The sequence below is a fragment of the Lutzomyia longipalpis genome, chromosome 3 (assembly GCF_024334085.1).
Source record: "Lutzomyia longipalpis isolate SR_M1_2022 chromosome 3, ASM2433408v1".
In the NCBI taxonomy this organism is placed as follows: Eukaryota; Metazoa; Arthropoda; class Insecta; order Diptera; family Psychodidae; genus Lutzomyia; species Lutzomyia longipalpis.
The window spans coordinates 11908038-11933233 of NC_074709.1; the positions used below are offsets into that span (position 1 = coordinate 11908038).

The 25196-nt window shown below is 34.6% G+C and overlaps 2 protein-coding genes across 3 annotated transcripts in view; both read left to right on the top strand.

Moving 5' to 3' along the window:
• LOC129792178 (uncharacterized) overlaps positions 1-22684 on the top strand; it is a 34665-nt gene extending 11981 nt beyond the window's left edge. Inside the window, exons 2-5 of one of the 2 annotated variants that reach the window (XM_055830989.1) lie at positions 9824-10094; positions 14086-14220; positions 16899-17108; positions 21095-22684. In XM_055830989.1, the coding sequence (XP_055686964.1) occupies positions 9824-10094; positions 14086-14220; positions 16899-17108; positions 21095-21117 (639 nt within the window). In that variant the 3' untranslated portion in view covers positions 21118-22684. The remainder of the gene's footprint in view (positions 1-9823; positions 10095-14085; positions 14221-16898; positions 17109-21094) is intronic. The other variant, XM_055830990.1, reaches the window with a different exon arrangement.
• Positions 22685-24307: 1623 nt separating this feature from the next.
• LOC129792179 (EEF1A lysine methyltransferase 2) lies at positions 24308-25172 on the top strand. Its single transcript, XM_055830991.1, has 2 exons — positions 24308-24607; positions 24676-25172. The coding sequence occupies exons 1-2, from the start codon at positions 24388-24390 to the stop codon at positions 25134-25136; spliced, it is 681 nt and encodes a 226-aa protein (XP_055686966.1). The 5' UTR covers positions 24308-24387; the 3' UTR covers positions 25137-25172.
• Positions 25173-25196: the final 24 nt, after the last annotated feature.

Below are 25196 nucleotides of genomic sequence, written 5' to 3' on the forward strand. Positions count from 1 at the left end.
GTGTACGTGTGATAAAAGCTCCAAGAATTTCTCTCAATATAATATTATATAAAATGCTGTATATACTTTGAATACATTTCTCTCATCACATACCAACTCTTGCAATCCTCTCCCAATATTTGCTGAGATTGTACTACGAGGCTTTGGGGAAGGGGAGAGGGAAATGGGTAGGTGCACATGAAAGTTTCGGGGCAAAAGCTTCATTACATAAATCATACTTTAAATGAGTACTGAGAATACACACACACACGCTAAAGAAAGGGCAAATTCCCACTTTAATGACTTTATAAGCTAACACTTTGTCCCTTTGCGTTGTTCATTGAACTTTTTCCCTCTAGCACACACTGCAATATTACATTTTCAACCCTCTTGTTAGCCAACTATCACTGTATCCACCCCTAAAGTATACTTTAAAGTTGGAGTCATGATTGCATTTTTAAGTAATACAACTTGCTGCAGTGAAAATTCATTGAGGAAAATTGTGAAAAACGAATCACAATTTAAAGAAAAATCTTAAATTGAAGAAAGAATTATTAAAATTATTTTTTAAATAATAAATTTTATTGAATCGTGAAGATGACTCCCACACACACAATGTAAAATATATGCTGTTGTAGAATTTAAATGTCTGTTACCCTTTTCAATTTTCCAAAAGAATAAACAAAACGTATAACGAAATCATTATACAAAATTGCATATAATATCGCCACCCCCTCGTGGGTGAACCTGGGAGCAATAGAAACAACGAGGGGAGCTGTGCAGCAGAAAAGTTTTGAGTGCACAGCAGAAATATAAATTTCATGATTATGCTAATGAAGCTAAAGTCAAATTTTCATTGCGATTCCTCTTGACTTACTCTCTTTGCACAAAATTGTTCCATTCCTGCCTGTTGGCGGAAAGTTCTTCCTATTTTCAGGACACTCCCCGGAAAAAGGAAGGGATGGAGGTTCTGTGTGATATTGTTGAGTTAACCAAAGACTGAGAGTTTGAGGAATCAACAAAGAAACTATCGTACGTGGAATTTAAAGTGAATGTGTAATATGAAAATGTAATTGTGCAAAGTTTTTCAATTATCTATCTCACTATGGTGTAAAGTAAATACCTATAGTCACACACTTAAGACTATATATGAGGGAACAATTAATAAACTTGGGCATTGTGTGTAGTATTAAATTGAGCAATGGCATCAACTTCATAAGCAACATCCGACGCCCGGAAGGATCAAATGCTTCATAGAGAAATTTCAATGAATTCAAAACTGAAAGTTTTACGAAAATGCGGGTGGGTGCGATGTGAGGGGTGGGAGTGTATCGAATTTTGATGAAGTGGATGTGAAATGAAAGACGAAAGCCAAACAGAAGACGTGAAATGAATTGCGAACACGATAAAGTTATATTTTTTATACGAAGAAACTTCTTTTTTTTTCTTCTTCCTTAGCAAAGAAATGTATCTTTTGCTTGCTCATCGTATACTCTATCTATATAGCGTACAAGTTTTCCATTTCAATCAATATTTGGTTGAAAATTGACAAGAAATCACCCCTGATGAATAAAATTGAAAGAATGGCGAAAAGGAAAAAAAAATTTTTTAAAAAATGTGGAAAGGGAAATGTGTCAATTAAATGTCTTATGTGGTTTCTTTGTGGGTTGTGTTGAAGACTTGAGCACCAAAAATGCGTGGTAAGAAAATAGACGGGGATTTATTGATTTTAAATCATTTTATTTTGGGATTTATTGGATTTATCCCAGCACAGATGGGAATTGTTTTCAATTTCTCCCCGCATATAAGATTGAATCCTTCGCTCTTCCTTGCTCAACGTTTAAAGCTCCTTCATGGTTACGAAACAAACATCCTCGAAGTGAGGAAACGAGCTGGTGGGAGGGGGAGTGGATGAAGAGAAAAGCTTTTTCTTGAAGAGAGAGAATTCAACATGGCAATTTTCCACGCACGAAAGCCCCAAAATTGATGCTGGGGCAAAGCAATTGGGTTGAGCCCTCAAAACGACACTTTAATCACTCCCAAATCTCCTTTTTGGGTTTGGGATAAACGGTGCAAATGTGTACGTAACTTTTGGAATCCCGACGAAGGATGGAAAGCCCAGGGAATTTAGTAAATTACACATCACAACACACCCTCAAATATTGACACCATTCGCATGTTTTCCGTGTGCCAAAATCTCTCCCTTTTTCGCCACTCTCATCCACTTTGCCACCCCCGCAACCCCCAGAAAATCCTCGAAATTCTCGTGACAAATTGTTGCGTTACGTGCGTAATTGGTCACAAAGGTCGTGTGATTTTGAGGGAGGCTCACTGTACTGGAGCGTTATACTTTGCCTAAAGGGCGTTTTATGGCCACACCACTGGTTTATTTGAATTCTCTTTCCCCTTCTGCAATTCACGCTTATATGGCTTCTCTCGAGAAATACTCTCCAGCATATTGGCTGCCCATTTCGTGCTACACGGATGCAAACATGAGGGCCAATATCCTAACTATGTACAGTACATGTATACAACAGAGTGTCACGTTTGTGATTCCTTTTCAACACATAAATTTGTTCCTTTTCTTCATTTCACTTTTATATGTTTTTGTGTGGGAAAAAAAGAAGATTTAGCAAAAAAAAGCAAGAAAAATAGATTTAAAATAAAGGAAAACATCGCTGGAATGCAAAGAATACGCCTATTTAAAATTAAAAGTGAGCTTTAAGCTCCTTTTTTTTGTCATTTTGTATGTTAAATAAATATACACAAATAGAATGAGAGAGAATTTATACAAGGGATACGAAGAGATCTGGCAACGAGAGAAGACTTTAGTTGATATATTTCTCACAGTCCTTTGAGATTGATTTATCGGTTTTAATCAGCGTCACCAAGCAAGAGGAAATTACACAGAGTGAATGTAAATAGAATGGGAGGGAGGTGATTGTTGCATGGGTGGATTTTTAATTTAATTCTCCATCCACAAAGAATCGATAATCCCACCAGAATTCAATTATTTCCTTGAGTGAGATGGCAAGAATAATGGGTTTAGCAATAAAGTTGCTTTGCTTGGCGATAACCAACTTTGCAAATTCATGGTTTACAGTCTTACCACATTTCTTGACACCACAATCTTATCACTTTTACCACTCGTCTTTGACTTTTCTACTCTCTTATATTTAAAGGATAAGAAGAGGAGCTAATCCTGAAATTATCGTAAAGAATAAAATGAGATTGAAGAAGGTTAACTCTTGCTCTAATTTATCAACATAATTTGCCTGGACATTCCTGTCCAAATTCAAACATAAAACAAATTGTATAGAATTGTATTTGCAGAATGAGAAAGACACAAAAGACATGAGAAATTGGGACAGAGGAAGAACAAGAAGAAGAAAATGGCGAGAATTGCAATTTCCGCGGGAGACATGAGAAAAATATCGAAGAGAAAGCACATTAATTAGAAGAAACCACAACAGGATATCAATTCTTGTTGATTTACCCCCACTCTTTTTCCTTTTTTTCCATTATATTATACAGCATCCCTCCCCAGTTATATATATATTTTTTTTATTTAATTAACACAATTGAGTTTCCACTCATCGACAATATGCTTCTCCCTGGGTGACTTTCACGCTGCTGCAGAAAGTTTTTGCTATGGCAAAAGTTTTATCTTCTATGTCAGACAAACAAGTCGCATATCAAAAATGGAATAACTTTTTTGCACCCCCATCACTTGTCGGTGAATTTCTCTTTGCCTCTAGGAAGAAAAAGAAAAAGTTCCAGAACTTTAGTTCAGAAGAAGCTTTCACACTGGACGGCTTTTCACGGGAAGATTCTTTTTGTATTTGCAAAAATGAGAAAATCATGTTGAATGTTTCACATTTAGGGGAGGCTATCCATTGAATTGAGATTCATCCCTTTGGTCAAAGAATTGTTGATGGACACGGGGGAGGGGAGCTTCATTCTATTTAATTCATAGATGTGAAGTGGTGGGAGGAAGGAAATGCGGATAGAAATTCATCTTCCAATGCGTAGACAAACTAACCATTTCCATTTTCACAACCAAGCCACTTGAGCACACACAAAACACTCATCAAACGCTAATTCACACACGCACCGCAACCCAAACCACCCCCGGCATTTAGGTTGAATAATGAGATGACAAACGAGAACAAGGGATAGGCCATATATGCGAACAGGGGACTTTCATTCAAATGAGCTGGATATGCGCTATCCCATATTATGCTCGTGTGCGTGTTTTTGCCCCCAATCGGGATCTATATCTAATTTAGAGCATGAGAAATTTTCATTCTCACCCCTCCCAAAACCCCTTTTAACTAAAGATAAATGCGAATAAATTGGTTGAAATTTTAATCCAAGAGTTGAAATACTTATGGATAAAAGATTTTTATTTGAATTTAATTTTCTTTTAAAAATTTACTCAACTTTTAAATTGTATTTCTTGAATTCTATTTATTTCTAAATTTGAATTTTTTTATGATAAGTTTTCGCAAAAGAAATTTGCTTCGAAGAATCAATCGATGTAACACTTTTCATTTAATCAAAATTCCATATTTTTCATGTTTTCCTTTTTTTTAAGATAAAAAAAGCTCAATCTAGAATATTTCTGCGGAAAGTAAATATTTCAACGCTGGGCGAGCTTTCGTCCTCATGGAAAATTTGGATGGCTTTTTGTTCATTTGAGCTTTAATTGGGGGATGTAACAAGAGTTTCAGTGAGTTGGCATGGGATACAAACCCTGACTAATTTGTCGAGGGTACCTCTCTCCCTCCCTCCCTCAGGAAAAAAAGAAAATCACAAACCAGGCAAAAGCCCAAAATAATGCGACCGAGAATTAATTACATCGCAACCCTTTTGTATAAAGCTCAATTTTCAAAGAATTCCCCTGTAAATGTGGGGGGATAAGTTAGATTATTTCACAATATTTATATGATAAATAGTTTAATTAACATTTTTTTGGTGTGTGAAAATTACAGTGTGGTCCCATAAATTTTTGGTATTTATGCAACAAATATTTATGAGGTTATAGAAAATGTGGATAATTTTATTGTAATTTTCAGAGTGATGGAAAATTCATTATGGAATGGGGATGAAGGGGTCAATAGTCGGTTACTAATTAATTTAATTAAATATTTAAATTACTTTGCAATGCATAGAAAATTCCATTAAATTGTCACCATGCTCCGCATGTGTGTGTGCGGTTCATGCTATTTCCCCGCATGAATCCACTCGGGCATGGTACTTAATTTAGTAGTGAAATTCATTATATGTTCCAAATTATTTTCACAGAAATTCCCCATGCGTACGGAGGGTGTAAAAAAGTACCCGGAACCTATACGTTGGACTAATTTAGTTGTTGTTCTTTTGACAAAAAAATTATTGACTTTTAATGATTTCTTTTTTTTTTGAATTTTTAAGGCAGGAAATGGGAATCGTACTTTCCTTCTTCTCAAACTCTAAACCAGAAATATTTTCAATTTTCATTCTTCAAAAAGACTTCAATTGGTACACAGTGTGCTAAAATATATACCTACATTGAGATATATTTTACATGTGAGGAGTCAGTGACCCAACATCCCCGTCATGCTGTTTTGTAATTCCATGTGAAATACGGACGATTCTGTGGCAATAACTGTGGCTTTTTGCCGGTTCAACACACCTTCCTGTCTCGTGTAATTCTTTTTTTACTACCATAATTGGCATGTAAATGGTAAAAATTTTTCACTCTCAGTTGATGCGGTTAATTAACAATAAATTTCTGTGCATATTTTACTCCAAAATATTCATTCCAAATTTTAAGCTTTAAATTTTTGTGGTTTTTCCGCTGATAAAAAATCTGTTTTTCTAAAAGTAAAATTTTGAACAAATGAAAAACATCCCTTGTGGGAAGTTCATTCGTCTGTAAGAGGAGGGATAGAGCGTCGCAAAAAAATATGGGAAAAACGAGAAAAACTCTACAATTGAAAAGTATTTCTCTTGGTAGTGTAATTCATGTGAAACATTTCCACTTCCTGCTGAGCTTTTGAGTTAACTAATGGGGCGCCATACATGCTGAATTGGTGGCGGATGTGCTTTTGAATAAATTTTACATGTAGAACATTTTCCATGAAACTTCGACTTTTCCTACAAATTCACTAAAAAAAAATATGTATGGTACTACTGGTTTTATATTGGATTAAATGGAAATTTGCTAGTAACTTACTATATATAGTTAGGGAGTTTTGGTTGTTGTCAGATGAAATAAAATTTGGTGCAAATTTTTCACATTAAAATCTCAAATAATATTTTTAAAAAAGGAAATAAAATTAGTTAAAAGCTAAAAAAAAATAGCTTTTGATTCAATACTAATTTAATGGAAATTTTCCTCCAATTTTTGCCGTTGAAACATTTTCTTCCACATATGGAAATTTATCCATTGGCCATCACATAGAACGTATAAACTCAACAAGCACAGGATGAGTTTATGGATTGCAAATGATCCTTTTGCCTGCCAAATGGAAGAGATGAGCGAGTAACAGAAAAAATTTGCGCTTGATGGACGGAACATGCATTAAAAGCTCATCCATCAATGGAACTTATGCGAAAGTGTGTTTTTTCCCTCCATAACGGCTCATTAGTTAGTGCTTGGCCACACAGGGGATCCTGAACCAACCGCAGGATATTTAATGCGCTCTTCTATCTAAAAATATATACCCTTAACACGGATTTAATCAATAAATGGGAGAGCTTTGGCCACCCCCATTTTACCGGGTGTTGTGGTCGTTTTGATATTTTTGGAAATTGTTGCGCTCACCTTTCGTCTGTCAGGGTTATTTTGATTAAAATTGTCCCTGCCAATCATCCTATACGCCCTCGTTGTGGGACATGATTGAGGGTGACAATCAATTTATCCATTTTCCATCTGCATGTAACGTTTCTTTTTTTTTTTCACTACAAAGTACATCAAACAAATCATATATTTTCACATAAAGGTGCAAAAAATGTCAACCAGACGTTGAAGCTTTTGTAATTTTATTTTCCTTTCGAAATGCTAGCCAATTTTGCAAGACACAAAGTGAATTGAAATGATATCTCGACAGTCAATTCTTAAAGATTTAGTATCCTGAACTTTTCGTCAAATAACAAACTGAAATTTCATCTCCCTCCCCCCAAACCTTGTGGAGGAACTTTTGCAAATGCATGAAACTTTTTGAAGCTTTTCAATAAACTCCTGCAGACAAGAAGTTGTACATAATATGGATTTTTATGGCTTTCCGGAGTCACATAGTCTCTGACAAATCATCATGATCTATTTGGGATTTTGGTCTGTTCGCCATACCGCAAAACACAAAATTTTCCCGCACCACCCTCTTATGCTGACCTACTGTCGACAAAACATAACCCTCCGCAATATAAATCGTATATAGCACAGACGATATACAATTTGCAAATGGAAATTTTGCAAAAGCATCTCTCACACCCATCCCCATCCGTCTAACATAAAATGCCCATTGAATTGTAATTTCTTGCCCATTTTCCCGGAGCATCATCATCAATTCATTCGCTACTTTTCCACGCCGACACATCCCCTCTTGTCGCTTTGTGCTATATACATATATATGGTATAGCATGGGGATAGTGTCGTTAAAGTTTGACGCTAAAACCAACATAAATCTGCATAAATTGCCAAAACTCCGAAGCGCGTTAACTCTCCCCGCATATCTTGCTGGCGATGCTTTATGGGCACAACTGAATCATCCTACACACAACTACTACACAAACCCTCCTCTGAACTTGTTCTTCCGCCCATGTGGGTGTTTTGCATCCCCCACTTTGCCATCATATTGCCTCATCCACACTAAAAGGGATAACTTTTGCATACAATCCATGCGGGAGGACATTAGTTGTGCTGCATGGGCATAGAGAGATTTTGAATTTACACATCAAATTTTCATATATTCATGAATATCAGATTGTTTCGACTTGATTAAAATGAGCTCATAAAGGCTAAAATATCTCTTTTACTATTCCACTGTGCAAGGGTGGAAAGTTGAATTGCACACAACATTCCACCCTCCGAAAAATATTTCTCACATTTAGTGGGTTTAATTTGAATAGGAAATGGTGAAGTTAGTAGATAAGCAAATTAGTTCTTTACTTATTCATTAGTACATACTATCAAAATGATTTAAAAAGTAAAATTATCAGGAATTCTGCAGCATATTAGAGGGAAAAAAGTTGATTGGTTGAGATGAAATATTTGCAACTAATTAGTTTCCCTATATAATTAGTACAATATCAAAAGAAAATAATTAATTCCAGAATAAATTTTCAAAAAATGATTTTTAACCGTTAAAAACGTTAAACTTAGAGCTTATAGATATTTTAGAGCTCTGAATAAGAATGTCAGGCGCTAAAAATCAAACGTTAGAATTTCACAAATTTTGGTTTTAAATAAATTAGATGGAATCCTTTTATTTGAAAAAGGACTACATATTGCACAGAAAAAATCATTTCAAAACTTTAAATACTTTCCCTTGCTAAATAAAGCCCTGCGATCAAATTTATTTACGGCAAATTGCCAAAAGAAAATTCTAAGGGGTAGCTAATTTAGCTTTTTTTCTCTGGTTCTATGCTTTCTTTTTCTCCTTTACCACCAATTAATGTTAAAGCTTCTCGATGTCCGATACACAGACCGAAAAAAAAAGAAAATATAACATTGCTTGCACAAGTGCTACCATGGTGTGTGGATCTATTATTGTTTTCTCCCCATGTACATACTATATGTGGTGTTGCTCCCCCAAATCATTTGGGGGTGAAATTGATTTTTAGGTCCAATGCCAAAGAGAACTGGACCAGAAAGGAAGAGATGGTGGCACAGAAAAAAATGCTGTTGAAGTGGTCTCTCGTTTGGTTTGTGCAATCTCTCGAGCAAATGGGAAATAACAATGAAAAACCCACCCCCACACCCCACTGACACCCTTACAATGGTGAAATGAAATCGAAAGCAAAGTGCAGAGAGGAAAAAAAACGAGAAAATTAATATAAATGGCTGAATAACAAATAAATTGAATGTCAAAACCAAACAATTTGCTATATGTGTGTGCCCAAAAGGGAATCGAATGGACGCATTTATTGGGGGTGATAGCATAAAAATGGGGCATTTAATGGGAGTGGGATGATGCCACAAGAAAAGAGGGATGCTAATTTTTTATTATTTGTATTTGGCTATTTAATTGAAAATTTTATACTCCAAATTTTTAGAGATTTCATTGATTTTTTTTCAGTTTTTTCCTGCATTTCTCTGTAACTTGGAATTTACACATCAATAAAAAAGCCCCAAACATTTATAAAACTGCATCAAAATTAATTAACATTCCTTTTTGTTTATTGGAATTTAATAAATATTTCTCTTTCTATTTTATTCAGTTTATTTGATGAGTTTTTTTTGGATTTCCCCAGAAACTGCAGCACACAGTAAAATTTTAATAATATTTTCAGTGAGCTTTTGAAAAAGCTTTGAACTTACGGAATCTCATACATACATATTGTGAAAGACCCCGCCTATGTATTCATTAAAAATGATAAATCTATTGAAAAAATATCATGCCAAAATTGCAGAAAATACTTTCATGTGAAATTTTTATGAGTTTTTCCCCAACTTCCAGGCGTCAGAGAAATATCCCAAAATGATTTATAGATGCACTAGCTCTGATACCCACCAATATTATATACGGAAAACTTTGGTATATCGTCGATAAATTAATTTATGGGAAAATTTTCGTTCTACAAGCGTGTGTGTGTGGAAAAATGCAATAAATTTTTCCCATCTTCTTCCTCTTTCTAGATGAATTTCTTCCTGATTTGCTGCCTAGCCGTGGCTTCACTCTCAATATTCCCCACCAAGACACAATGTTCCCCCGAGAAGCGTGACCTGGAACCATCAATGGGTGAGATTTGGCAGGAAGATGACCACGAGGTACTCATAAGGAATGAACGGGGTACAAAGAATGGCAGCAGTGGCGGTATGGCCAGTGGTAAGAGAGGAAATCCAACGAAATTAAGTAAAAAACAAGAAAAACAGAAAGATATCCTCTCGAGTGAGAAGCAAATGCAGAGTAAGTTTTTTTTTGCCCTACATCATGCAACACCACCAAAGGATTAACAAACTAACATACTAATTCAGTGGACTTTTACTGCGAGGGGGTGGTTATGAAGCCTTTTTTGTAGGGCATGGAATGTTCTTTAGAAGGGATTTTTTTCTAACAAAGCTAAATTTACTAAATACATACTAAAAGAGCTTTTCACAAGTTAATCCTATTTGTAGAAGGGAATTTGGTCCATTTTGCTGTAGCATGGGATTTTTCTATGGATTACAGTGGTGGTGCTACGAATAATAAACAAAACATCTTGGAAAGAGTTTTGTGAAAATTGGTAAATAATTTTGCAAAAAAAAACTATGGAAGCTTCCAAGGCAATGAACGTTTTAACAAATCCATTCAAGGAAGTAAATCAAGACAATTTTAATTCCTTCCCATTAATCCTGTCGCAATAAATTTTTAGTACGTGTGTGTGTGAGTCAGAATTAATTAAATTCAACACGTGTATAAGAGAGCTCTTTGGAGCTTTAGGGCATTTAATGCATGAAAAATTCCATGTGTTATAATTTGATGAGATGAAAATCCCATTAAATTCCTTGATTGATGTGCGAGATGATAATTTAATTCTTCACCTGGAAAATCCATCTCGCAGCACATTGTTCCGGCAGGCTTTTTTGCAACATCTTGCACAGACGGGGCTTGCTGAAAAATCTCATTCCCTCCTTCGAGAAACGACGAAATGGCAAATTGATGCGCACGGAAGGTGGGCACACCACCAAATAGCACAAATATTGGCCTAATTTTATCCACTCTTGGGAGTATCCTCCTGTGTCACCGTAAAATCCAACAGAGCCTAACGTGGGGGTAAAAGGACATAAAATGTATATAGAAAGGTCGATGGGGATTTTACACCGTGATGGGCTATATGGAAGTCATTTTCCTTCGCCGTGTTCCAATTAATATTTGAAAGATAACAACAACAACAAAAAAACATCCACTGAGAAACATGACAAAGACAATGAAGCTAGGACATCCCGTGACAAGGAAATTGTTGATGAAAATAGATAGAAGAATGCGAAGGGGATTACATATTTTCCCATGGAGAGAAAATTTCATTTTTCAAAATTATTAATGTACTGGGTGATTCGCATGGAATGAGGGGAAAATTCCGTGAGGAAAAAGAATTTTCTTTATTAACAATTTTCACGGTTATTCCCGCGGGGTCAACCCCTTTCTTTCCCTCCTCCACATTGCGGCAAGGATGGGAATTTTCTACTTGCGTCAACCTTTAAAAAAATGATAAAAGAGTTGATGTAGTAGAATGGAGAAAAAATGGACGGAAGTCTTATCGTTTGCAATAAATTTCACCCATAAAGTTTTTCGCGGGACTTTCCAGGGAAAATCTTTCCTGACCGGCATGACATAGAAATTTTTTTTTAGTATTCTTAAAGTTTTCGCTAAAAATGCTAGAAATTGTGATTGTTTAGAACAAACTTATTCATCAAAAAAAAAAAAATTTAAAGCGCTAATAGCAATAGTTTTTTTTTTTAGAATCTATTGTTGAAAAATACTCACGTTAGAAAAATAGCACTGTGGCAAATACGCAACGAAGAATGTTTAGAAAATCAACAAAATGCAAACCAACAATGAAGATAAACGTGACAACTGTGGAAACTTTTGCAATTTTTGTATCACAAAATTGTGAGATTTTTTTCCGCTTTAATGATCATATATATAGCACGAATTTCTATATCAAACAGAAGGACTTTTAGCCAAAAGTTTATACAATTTTCTTTTATGCGACAAAAAAAGGATGAGAGGGGACTCGATGGGTGAAGAAAAAAATCTAATACAGTGTGGTCACAAGACGATGGAGGACATTTCATATAATACCCTGTGCATTGTTTCTCTTTCCATATACCAAAATAAGATCCCAACAGAGTAAACTTTTGCAAGAAGAACTTTTCTTTTTCTCCCCTTCTTTTAGAGAGCATCTTATTTGGGGGGTGAGAGGGTTGGGAGGCGAGGCATCTCACCATCACAATTCGCGCCCGTCCAGACAAAGTGAAATTTTCTATTGTGTTGCTATTCTTGGCTGTTCATCCTGTTGTTGTTATTTTATTGTTAAGTGCATGACAGTGTTTGTGGTATAAGATGGGAAATGAATGAAAAAGTCAGAGCTTCAGCAGTTTTATCTTTAACACACACAAAAAGTGTTTTCCATCAATTTATCTGCGCAAAAGAATTCTTTTCTTTTCTTTGCGGGAAAAGTGAGAAACTTCCACAACAACGTGCCCACTGATCATTGCAAAAGTTTCTCAATTGCATGAGAATGGGGTGGTGGGAGAGGTTCCTACTAAATTCTCAAACTCTGGTGGAAGGATACTTCTATCTCAGTGAGGGGTACGACGAAAAGGCTCAACACGATGGGTCATAGAAGTGTGCGAAAAGTGAGTGAAAGAAGCGATTAAATCGTCAAATTGAAAGGCTAGGAGGAGAAATAAATGGACTAACAGCCACACGAAATGATTCAATTGGTGTCCGCGATAAGACTCCCAAAGTGGCCCCATAAATGCTTCAACGAGTGGGAAAACCCCTAAAAGTCTGCGCGGCAGTTTCCGCATCCACAAAAGGGAGGACGTCGAAGATTAAAGTTTTACCAAACTTCCCATCCACAGTTTTGAGGGGGTTGTTCCACCAAAATATACTTATTTTCACACAAGAGAAACAACCCCCGCCCACTCCACGCAAAGGGAAACTTTTAAAGAAAAGTCTTTCAAGAAGTATCGACGGGAGTAAATATTGCAAAAGGGACTTGTCGTTTACCCAGAGAATGACTTTGAAATATTCTTTTTGGGTGATAATGGAGAGAACTTTTTGGGGTGGAGGAACGTGGATTTAATTTTATTGAGGTTTTGGAAAGATGTTTTCTTTTCGCAATGAAACTTCTCAAGAGAAATGATTCATAAAAAAAAACATTTCCAATTCTAGCAGGATTTTCTTTCTTTACTCTTTATGATTATTAAATTTTCTTAAATCTGAAAGTCTTTATTGAAGAAAAAAAAGTTGTTGCCTTAAAGGAAGAAATAAAACTAAATAGAAAGCTCAATAGAATGACTATAAATCGTGATACTTTGACCCATTATGTCACAACATAATTCCTAATGTTCCTCCAACCCGTAAAGATCCTTTCAAAATAGAAACTCCCCTATATATATGCCCAAAACTCACAACAGCAGCTAGCAACTCCTCATGGGAGTTGGCGACTGTGAGACATAAATCTGGGATCAGAGAGAAATTTGTTGTGTGGAATATTGTTTATCACTTTGGTGTGTGTGTTTGATAAAATACCCCCCAGAACATGCATGGAGGGATGGAAGGATGGTTTGGGAGGAATAAATTACAAAATTAAATTCAATGTAACCTCTTCGTTTTGCATACAAAGCACCCTTTTTGGGTGTGGGTGGGTGGCTTCACATGTATGGCAAACTCAAGTGATTAACAAAGTGTAACAAACTCTCTGTCATCTCAGCCATAAAGCAGATGGCCCCAATTTTCAGCATGGCACGAGTAAAGTAAACCACATGAGGAGGAGAGAGAGTGGGTGGAAGTTTTTAGGGGGGGGGTGGGCAAGTTGTAAGATTTATTCCTTGTGGTGAGCAATTTAGGGGATGAGGGAAGAAGTTGTATGGACCAATCATTCCCCCCTTCTGGTTTTGCATGATATACAGACTTCACAGACACTAATTAAATTTATCTGCTTCTCACAAAATTGAAATATGACTTAACACAGAACTAATGATTTAAATAATTCTATATATTACAAAATTGGCGAATGAAAATCTTCCAGGGAAGTGATGGATGAAGTTTCTGTGTCTCAAAGAAAAAGAAATTGACGAATAAACGATCTTCCCTGGAATATTTCTTAAGATTTCTCGCCTTTCTCGCTCAATAAAATATTTATCATTAATTTTTTTTTAATTATTATTTTAATTGTCTTCAAATAAAGGATCCTGCCGATATGTAAAGAGTGCGTGGACTGAATGTGACCCAAAGACAAATCAGCGATCCCGAACACTTACCCTCAAAAAAGGTGAAGATGGATGCGTCCAAACACGAACGATTCAGAAGAAATGCAAGAAAGGTGAGTAACATCCTTAATTCAATTCTCTCCCTATGTCAATTGCATGGTTGGTTGATCCGTAAAACAGGACCTCACGCCTAGAAAAAACAACCCAAACCTTGCTAAAAAGGACCGAATGCCAATCAATAAATTTTCGGGTTGAATTTCCCTGGAGATGAGCAAAAAAATCCTCCCTTGCCCATCTGAATGGTCTCTATTCTGGGGGATGAATACAAAATTATATTCAGCTTTCGTATGGCCGATGCATTGAATATGTTTTTTTTTCTGGCACCCATACACGAAATTTCCCTGGTGTGCGTTAGTCAACCCTTAGTTAGTTCCTACAATCCCTTATAGAAGGAGCACAGGGAAAAAGGGCTACACACATGTAGTTTAGGGAATGAAATCACGAATCCTATCCACGATTCAGCTACACCATCACCCTTAAAAAAACCACAAAATATTCCTGAGGAGGATGGAAAAATTGCAGAAAAAAAATACAGAGAGGGATGAATGATAAAAATTTCATTTTGCCCAGCAAGGAGAGACGGAAATTTGGGAGCATGATAAGAAAATTAACCGGATATTAAAGTTCAACACTCACTGTAAAAAAAACAACCCTCCTAAAAATGAAACTTTCCATCTTTAGTTGGAAAATATTATAATAAATCTTCACATAAACTTCAACGATAAAATGAGACGCAAAAAGAAGCTTCCTGGGAGATTTTTAAATTCAAAACACAAAAGAAAATCACAATTTTTCATTCTTGAGAAAATTGGGAGCTCCTTTCGGGTGTACACACACATAGAGCGGAAAATGGTAAGAAGATTTTCATTGCTTCTTCACCATTTTTACCCTCTGGAGCAGTCGACAAATCCTCCCCAGACATATGCTTTTTGTCAACAGACGTTCGAATTTAAAATCAGCTCGTACACCACCATTTACAGGGAAGAATGATGGGAGCTTGGAAGAAAAAAAAAATTCGAGAATCTGATGAGAAAAAGAATATTCGCATTTTGTAAGAACCATGCGGAAAAACACAGAAGGAAGAAAACGTTTGAACTTTAATAAGGTAGAGCAGTGTGAAGGGTATAAAAGAAAACCCACAAACTTGAGCTTTGTGAGCTTTGTGCTTTTACGTATATATGCCCAACTGTGTGTAAATTTTACATCTCAACGTTAGAGATTTCTTCTTTATTTTTTGCAAACATTTTTCCAACCAATGATGTTTCTTTTATGCGAAGAATATTATATTCCTTAAATTATGGAATGAATTTTATATGAAGAAAGTACAGAACAGAGTCTAAAAAATTCTAAAGTAAAGAACTTATATTTGATTTATTTTTGAAACTTTAAAGAGCTTTTTTTTTACATAAGAAAACTCTACAATTTTTTGCGTATTCACATTTAAATGTATATTTTTGCTCTTGACATTTATTACAAGAGATGCTGTCTTTTTCTCAGATTATTGTTGAGATTCATTCCTATATTTTTTGGAAAGAGAACAGAGGCGTAACTAGGAAGAATATTTGGGGGTATGAATCCTAAAAGTTCAAACAGTTCAGATCTTTTTCATTTCTTTGTTAAATCTGAAGTATTAATCAGAAAAGAAGAGTCAAACGTTAGAAATGTCAAACATTTGCTAAAAATTGTCTAACTTTAAAAGAAAATTGACAAATATCTTGCTAGTATTATGCAAATAAAATGTTTTAATCGTTCTTCCTTTAAATCCATTTTCAGCTTAAATAAAAAGATCTGAATCACCCCTTGAATTACATTTCTGGTTACGATTCTGCAAAAGCTTTCCTTTTTTCACCATATATTGTGGGAAGAAAAAAATGCGAGAAAAATATTCAAAAAGTAAATTTAATTTAACTGACATGCAAAAGTAACAGAAGGAAAAGTAAAAGACATTTATCTGTTTCCTATGCACATTTATAGGAATTTTTCTGCCAACGAAAAAAGAAAAGAATCTCATCAGATGAAACTAAAGTTATTTTCTATTCTTTTGCACTCTGCTGGGAATTCTTATTCCCTCATGAATGTAAGGACAGTAAATTGGGAAAGTTAAGAGAAATTTTATTTGAAGAGTCCAGAAGGTAACAAAAAAACGTAACTTTTTCAATTTCATTCACAAAAATTCACGACTGCCAGAGGAAATGCTGCGGGGGGGGATGTGTTTGTATTCTCCGTCGCGAGCGGAAATGTAAAATCAAACTTGCGGTGTGATGATGAAGAGCAATGAAAGTTTAAGTGGGTATAAGCTCATCTCCTGTGTGGAAACATTTTATTGTGATCACCATTGAGGGTCTTTTTCCCCTCAATTTCCCACACGCGAGCACCGAGATTCAATGAAGTGACGAAAATTGTCTTACAAAACTCTCCCCACCCCCGCGTTCATGAACAAGGAGCTCCAAAGTGGGTGCTTTGGGGGCGGGAAAGGAGGTTGTGCGCGCAAGGAAAAAGAAAGCTCTCAACTTTCCCTCCAAGAAATCACACGATTCGCGTACAAGAAGAAAATATCCCGTGAGAGAGGGCCCTCGAGAGATCCCCCCATGCCCCGTGAAAAAGTTTTGCGAAAGAAGAGAAATTTGTTAAGTGGGTGGGTTGGGCGAATTGGAAAAGCTAATTGGAATCCAGTGAGGTACTTGTGAGAAGAGGTTTTCTAATTAAATCTTCCAAACACTTCTTTTCACAGCTTGCCGGTACGAGAAGGGCGCCTGGTCGGAGTGCATAGGCGGCAAAATGTCGCGCTCGGACAAACTAAAGGCCACGAGTGATGCTGCGTGCGAAGCAACTCGTGTTGTCAACAAGAATTGTAATCCAGGAAAGAACAGCAAGGGTGCGGAAGGTGGGAAGAACAATGGGCCCAACAAGGAGCAACGTCAGAAGAACATCAAAGACAAAGGTAAGCGAGGAAATCTTTTACAATTTTCTTTTCAAATTTTCACTTATTGGTAGCACTCAAAGAGCCCTAAAGAGTAGTTGATGTAGTGGTACATTAAGACGCTTTTTAATTCTTTTCAATTTTGAAGAGAAGACGTAATAATTTAAAAATATTAAATGAAAAAATTATTTATTTTAAAAAGACATTTTTTTTAATTGTACATCAATTAATTTTTTTTAACAAACTTTAATTCAATTTAACACAAAAATACTTCCAAATTGCTCAAAGTTTTATTGCTTTAATAATTTCGCAACACTGATTAATTCTTGTTTGCATTATTTTTTTTGAAATGAAATGAAAAAAATGTCCCCCCAGACACATTAATTCACCCAATAAAAGTGATTAAGAAAATTTTGTGTCGCCTTGGGCATGACAAAAAATTGCCTCCAGACCTAATTGACGCAATATTTTAGTCAAAATGTTGTCTATTTCTGTGCCTCCTCTAAACGCTTTAATCAATTAAGAAGGGGACGACAATTTTGTCAACAGATTCATTAAATCTGTTTTTGGTGATATATTTTTACACACGAAATACTTTCTAGGCGACAACTGATTTTTTTGGCCATGAAACTCATTTAATGCACAGCAACAGTTTTGTTCTTTGAATCGCAGAGAGAAGATTTTAAGAATATATTTTGGGAATTTGACAGAAAGTTTAATGTATTCTAGAAATATCTTCAATTCAAATCTTTAACTATGAAGAATGTAATAATTATTATTTTTTTAAAAGTCTTCTTACGGTTTTGCGCAAGAAAGTAGTTTATTCGTTTCAGTACGAGAAAATGCATAATTTGAGAGAATAGCAATACACCCATAATCTTGTAGCAGACTGAAAAATAATAAGAAATCACCCAGACTCAAATCAATCAGACTTCTCATTCTCCATTGAAATCGACTGAGAAAAATCAGCAAAAATTTGTCTTAAAATGTAAATAGTGACGTCACCATTGCGTATTTTTTGAGTGTGTGAAATATCCACGTTCATGTTTCATCCGTGACTTTCCGTTCAGAATTAATTTTTCTGGACAATTTTAAAGTTAAACTTAGCGAAATTTAGTTAAATATTTGGTATTAGTTAGTTAATATTTCCAATATTTTCGTGCTTTTGTATTTCTGTGCAGTGGAAAGCACATTTGAACACACATATTTGTGTCCATCAAAGCATTACCCCGGTGCCCCATTCAATTGAAATCCATAACCGAAACTAATAAGCCAAATTGGAGAGAGTTTTGTGAGCGGAAAATGATTGATTTTTTTCCGCAGGATTGTATTGCATCGTTTTGATGTACAAATTTGTGCAGTTTCCATTACAAATCTCTGCTTAATTAATTCGCACACATCTCCCCCTGACCCCCATTCTTCCGGCGGACACAATCCCTCACAGATCATCTTTCAGTTTTGCGCGTACACGGGGCGGGGGATGAGTGATGAAAATGTAATTTTCATTAAATAAAACAACCCCCCGCACATACCACACACTATGGGGTCTTTTCATCTTGTGCCTATATGTATGTAATTTGGAGGAGGGATGAAAGGTTGAAAAGTCATTAATTACACATTCAGCTTCCGGCTCAATAGTCCATTAATAATATTCGTGCAAGGGCTAATGTGCATGGAAATTTTTGGCAAAAGAACGCTCCCAAGGTCTTTACGTGCGATATGGGGGGGATTTCTTATGTGAACCATTTGATGCGGGAGGCCCCAAGGGAGGCAGCTCTAGCAGACTATAGAAAAGAGATGGTAGGATACCACAAAATTAATGTTTTGAACATCTAACGAGATTCATCATACAAATTAATCCATCGCGCAGTTTATTCACTATAAAGGAACTTTTGCAAAATTAAAGGGAAAAATCCCAAAGAGATTTATCTATTTATCTATTATTAAATCTTCTTCAAGTTACTTTCTTTTTTGCAAATATATACAGTTTTTCTTTATTTCAATCGTAGCATAAAATTATGTTCAATTTTAATTTATTTTATTGCTTGCTCTTTTCATGATTTTCCCTCGAGCTTTTTTAATTAAAGTCTCACCCGTATTATCACAGAGAGCGTTAGGAAAAATTGCAAATAGAGATTTGCAGTGTCACTGAATTATTTCTTCATGCCCCAGAGGTACAAAGAATGAAATAGAGAAGTAGCAAATAAATATATATGGCATTCAATGGGAAAAACGATATATTATTGTGGAGTTGGAAGCGAATTTCTTTCTTTTTTTTATTTATCATTTTGATACGCTATGCTGCAGCTATGATTGCACCATTACAATGCACTCTGTAATCTTCCTCCTCCCCGCACTCACCCTTTTTGTGCAAACATCTTTCTTTTCTCCCATTTAGTGGATTTTCTCGTGAAGAGCGATTTCTTCGTTTTGTGGTGAAAAAACAAAAAAAAAAGTTGTGTGTACCACCCACTGAAAAATGGCCCACAGCAGTGAGTGAAAGAAAATATTGTATGTATAAGTAAAAAAAAGTCAAAGAGATAAACTCCATGAGAGAGTTCAACGGAACATAAATTGTGTGGTGGTGGAAAGTGCTTTTGCTTTTGCTTTTTTTTTATTCCATCTCTCTGCTTCTCCATTATTTCAGAAGAAGAAAAAATGGTTTGAAAAGAAAAACCAAAAAGGCAAAACCAAAAACCACCAAAGCTGTTGGATTGACAAGAAAAATCACCATGGGCACATTTTTAAATCCTCCCGCGTGCCACTGTGAAATGGATAAAAATCCAAACAATTCCCGCATTTGGAGTCTTATTTTTTGTTGACTCTTTTGGGGGGAATACATCGCCTTATCGTATTGCTTTCAATCCAAAAATAACACGCGATGTCTCTTCTTTTTGTCAGCACTCTTCTTGTTTTTATTTTATTTTATTTCAATGTGTGCTGGAATGGTTGAAATCCAGTTTGAGCTTCTTTTCTTTTTCTTTTGGATATTTTTTGTTGTAAAAAAAATTGAGGAGGAAGAAATACCAAAAATTTAAGTTTTTGGGAATGATTTTGTTAAAAATCTTTTATTTTCTTGCAATTGTAAGATTTTGATAATTTGTTTCTTTCTCTAATGGTGTGTTAACCCTTTAAGGTTTTTTGGGTCATACGCTGACCCAAATGCATTTTATTTTTTCAATTATTTATGAATGTAATTGTTTTTCTATGTTACAAATGCATCAAATTCACGCATAAGGGGTCAAAGAAGACGCTCTGAGTGAGAAAAGTCCTCTAAAAAAATTCGTAGAATAAAAATCGCGATAAAAGCGCGCATGTTTCAATGTTTTTATGTTTCACGTTGGACGTTAAAGGGTTAAAGGAAAATTGCTCTTCCAGGGAGGGCTATTTAAAGATCTTTCTGACTGTTTTCTGGACCAATAAATCCTATTTTTTATTAAACTTCAATAAAACGAATAAAAAGATTTAAAATTGTCAACCGTCAAAATATTCTTTTTTTATTCTTAAGTCTTAGTTAAAAGAAAAGAAAAGAAGATTTAAAAAAATCGACCTTACAATCTTAAATACTTTTAGAATTATATAAATTTATTCTTTAATTTATTCAATGCATAAAAAACCCTTCTAAAAATTTATCAAAAAAAACATTTACTTAAATATTTTATACATTTAAGAGACCAAAAACAAAATAATGACGTCATTTATGGTATTTTTGAGAGTCTTTGCTTTACATACTAAATCGAGTTGAATTTTAAAAATTCATTACGAGAGAATAGAATTAGAATCACTTTAATACCAAAAAAAATCAATAAATTTTTAAGAATTAAAATGCGAACAAAGAAAAGCAATATCATCGAACTTTCCCGGAGAATTTCTATTAATTTCCCCATCATGGCACGTTGATGCCGGAAATCGTCTCTTAAAAAAAGTGCTACCACACTTGAATATTTTATTACGAATTATCCCAAAGAATATAATAAATTCTTTCTTCCTGTTCTTTTCTTTTGCAGCTGGACGCAAAGGACGTGCTTAAGAAAATTCACCATCAACCCACAAATCACCTCTCATAAGCGATTTACTACACATTCTTAAGTTTTTTGGGACAAAAATCATCTTGAATTTTGAGGAAGAAAATTAGAAGGAAAAATCATCTGAAAAATGGATTTAAAAAAATTCTAATACTATGTTTTATTTTGAGTTTGATAAATTCTGTACAAGAAAGTCGAAGAGGCCCATTAATGGAGGATTAATTAATGTTAAATGATTTTAATAATAACGGTGTTTTATACAAAATTTGTTCTTCTCTACGTGAATAAAGAAAAAAAAAACATGTAAAATTTAATCAGTGTAATTTTTTGTACAAAAAAGTAAAAAAAAAACGACGAAAAAGAAAAATTTCGATAGAAGAGGAGATAATTTGTGGAAAAAGGAAAATTCCTTTACCTTTCTCGTGCATTTTCCTCTTTGAAAAAAATAAACTATTTAGAATACTACATCCTCCTGTGTAGGCCACATCCTTTTTAATAACTATTACCTATTTACTTTAAAAAAAATTAATTAATCTATCCCCTAAATGAAAATGGAAAAGATAGTAAAAGAAAAAAAAGAAATTCTTACTTATAGTCCCCCCAAAAGTAGATGAAGAAATAAAAAAAACTTTTTCGACTCCAGTAAGAATAATGACTAAAAAAAAGAAGAGAGGAGCGAATAAAAAATAGATATTAATTGCTATAGAAATAGTTATATTAAAGAAATCTTAATTCTTCAGAATAAAAAAACGAAGGACATTTTTCATATAATATAGTAAAGACAGATGCATTGTTTAAAAAATTCTTTTTTAAATAAAACTTTTAAGAGAAAAACAAATTGGTTCTAGAAGGCGAAAGAGAAAAAAAAGAAAACTGGAAAAATACTTATTTAGATAATAAATTGAGAATACACTTTATATAGATATTTAGTCGTATTGGTGTTTTAGATTTATAAAAAGGTAAACAAGAAAAAAAAAGTGAAGACAGAGAGATTAGAAAATTGCAAAGAAAGTGAGGAAATAGAAAGAAAGAATTATCTTATAAACATAGAATTAGTATTACCACACAATAAATCAAATATATGTTTCGAAATAATTTTTTATCCATGCATAACTTCGTAAATAAATAAATTATGCAAAATAAAATATTCTACTTACATACAAAAATTTTATTCCGCGAAAATCCCACAAAAAAAATCTTTTTTTTTAAAGAGAAATGTGAGGCAATAGACAAAAATTTCAATAAATAAAACAACGATTTTTAGACAGAAAAAAATATCCCATTCAAATTCATCCAAATCACAAACAAATAAGAATAAAATGTATTCTTGTAAATTGTACAGAAAGTTTGCAAAAAAAAAATCCTCATTATTCAATGTTCATTTTTTTACCTTTGAAATAAAATTAATTTTCATGCTCAGATATAAAAAAAAAATAAATAAATAAAAGAAAACCAGAGGAGCGAAAAATTGGTGAACAGAGCAAAAATCTTTTGTGATATGTTGTCCTCAATGTAAAATTTAATGTTTATTCTGTCGGATACAATAAAATATAAAAATACTTTAAAAAAAAATGTTGTATTGTTTAGTTTTGGAGAATTGTATATTATTTTATTTTTTTGATTCTTTTACATTTTCATCAATTTTAAGTCAATCATAACGCTTCCAGTTATAAGAGTTGGTGTCCCACAACGTGTAGAAGTTTGTTTATGCGTTGTAGTGCGATTTGTGAGCAGAATTAGTAGGCATAGTTGATTTTTTTTGTGAAATTCAGCAATTTGATGGATAAAAATGGTCATATCTCTGGTTCTATAAGACCTACAGAAATTTATTGACCAGTTTTGGAAAGGTCTTGAAATAAACTATAATCTGACATATATTTCGATACATTTCAAGGTGACCTCTAGAACACAAAATGGCGGATATTTGTTTTACTGAAACAGTTTTTGGCATTTTTTGCCCTAAAAGAATGGTTTTTCAAGGTTCTAATGTTCTAGAAAGTTGTAGGGAATTGCAAAACCTTTAATTTGATACCAAGTTCAGAAAAATCGGACAAGCCGTTCAAGAGATATGGCTATTAGAACTTTTCAAATTCAAGAATTTTTCAAATAGCTATATCTTCTAAACGGCGACATAGATTTTCTTCATTTTTGGACTGGTGCAAGATTATTAGTCCTGCTACAACATATCAAAATTTAAAAGATTTGCCTAATGGGGATTCGGAGATATTGCCCCTTAAAGTTAGGCAATTTTTGTTTTTGATTTTAGCGCCTCTTGCGGATGTTTTTGGAACTTGAAATGTTCTAGACAGTTGTAGGGCTTCTTGAAACCTTTCATTTGATACCAAGATGGTCAAAATCGGTCAAGCCGTTCTCGAGTTATATCGAAAAAACACTTTTTGCTTTGGGCCGCCATATTTGCTAAACCGCTTGACCGATTTTCAAGTATGAATTATCGATAAAAATGTCTCACTGAGCTCTACAACATACAAAATTTTCAGACTTCTAGCTGTAAGGGAAGTGGTTGACAGTAGTTCAAAATGGCCGACGGCGGCCATCTTGGATTTTGAAAATGCGAAAAAATGAAATTTTACACCCATATTTCTATAGAAAACTTCAAACCGGAAGTCTCTATCTTCTACCATTCTCGAGTTGTAAGACAAAGTATGGACCACCGGCAGGCCGGCAGGCCGGCCGGATCAAAAATTTTCCACCACCAGTTTTGGAATGTAGGTTGTCTGAAACGTGCTTATACCAAGTTTGAGCCCGATCTGAGGTGGTCGGAATATCCGACGATTACAATACTTGGTGTTGGCCACGAAGTGGAACACCAACTAATTCTTAATCTCAACGTATTCCATCCATTCTAACGCTATACCTGCATTAAAAGCATTTAAATTGACAAAAAATACAATTTTGACGTGATTTTTTTAACGAATCAGTTTTTGTCAAAAAAATGATCAAATATTGTACAATAATTGATCAATTGATTCACTAAAGTTGCTTATTTTTTTAAAATAATTTTAAGAGTTTATAACCTAATTTATAATCAATCAAATTCTTGGGCTCAATTTTTATACAATCTTCGCTCAATTATATTGTGCCAATTTTGATTGAGCATCATTGACCTCAGCAAATGTTTATTGGGGTGATTGGAATAGAAGAAGCTGAAAACTGGAAAGAATGACTGGAAAATTCGACATAACCTCACAAAAACTTCCATTGACACTGCTGTTGTTTACCAACAAACCGCAAAATAATAAAATTTTCCCCGGAAAATGTCAGAAGAGAGTAAAGAAGCTCAATCAAGTGAATTAAATAGCTCCGAATTGGGTACAAAGGAATTCTGGGATGGAAGGTATGAGCTTGAGATGCGAAACTACAAATCTCACGGTGATGTGGGTGAAATTTGGTTTGATGAAAGCAGTCAGGCACGTGTTATCAAGTGGATAATGCAAAATAGTGAGATTTCCCACGAAAGCAGAATCCTGGACATTGGTTAGAGAGTCTCAGCTATCTCCTTGGGAAGCACACCCACAATAAATAAACTCATAAATATTTTCCAGGTTGTGGAAATGGGATGTTTCTCGTTGAACTTGCCCAGGAGGGCTACAAAAGTCTCTTTGGAGTCGATTATTCCCAACAAGCTATCGATTTGGCAACTTCCATTGCACAAGATGAAGAAATTGAGCATATAGAATACAAAGCTGTTGACATCCTATCGCCGGACGAAGTGAAAGAGCTGGGAAAATTTAAAATAACGCACGATAAGGGAACTTACGATGCAATCTCCTTGTGTCCCGATGATCCAACCACAAAGCGCGCAAAGTACCTCGAAAATGTCCACAGTCTCACTGAAGACAAAGGAATCTTCATCATTACCTCCTGCAATTGGACTGAAGATGAACTGAAGAGTTTCTTCGGGGCAAAATTCCGGCTAAAGCAAATCCTTCCAACGCCGACTTTTAAGTTTGGTGGGAAAATTGGAAATGTTGTCAGCACAGTTGCTTTTGAGAAATTATCCTGAAACTGGACATGAATAAAAAATATTTACTATTCAACACTTTATTGTTATTTATTTACTATT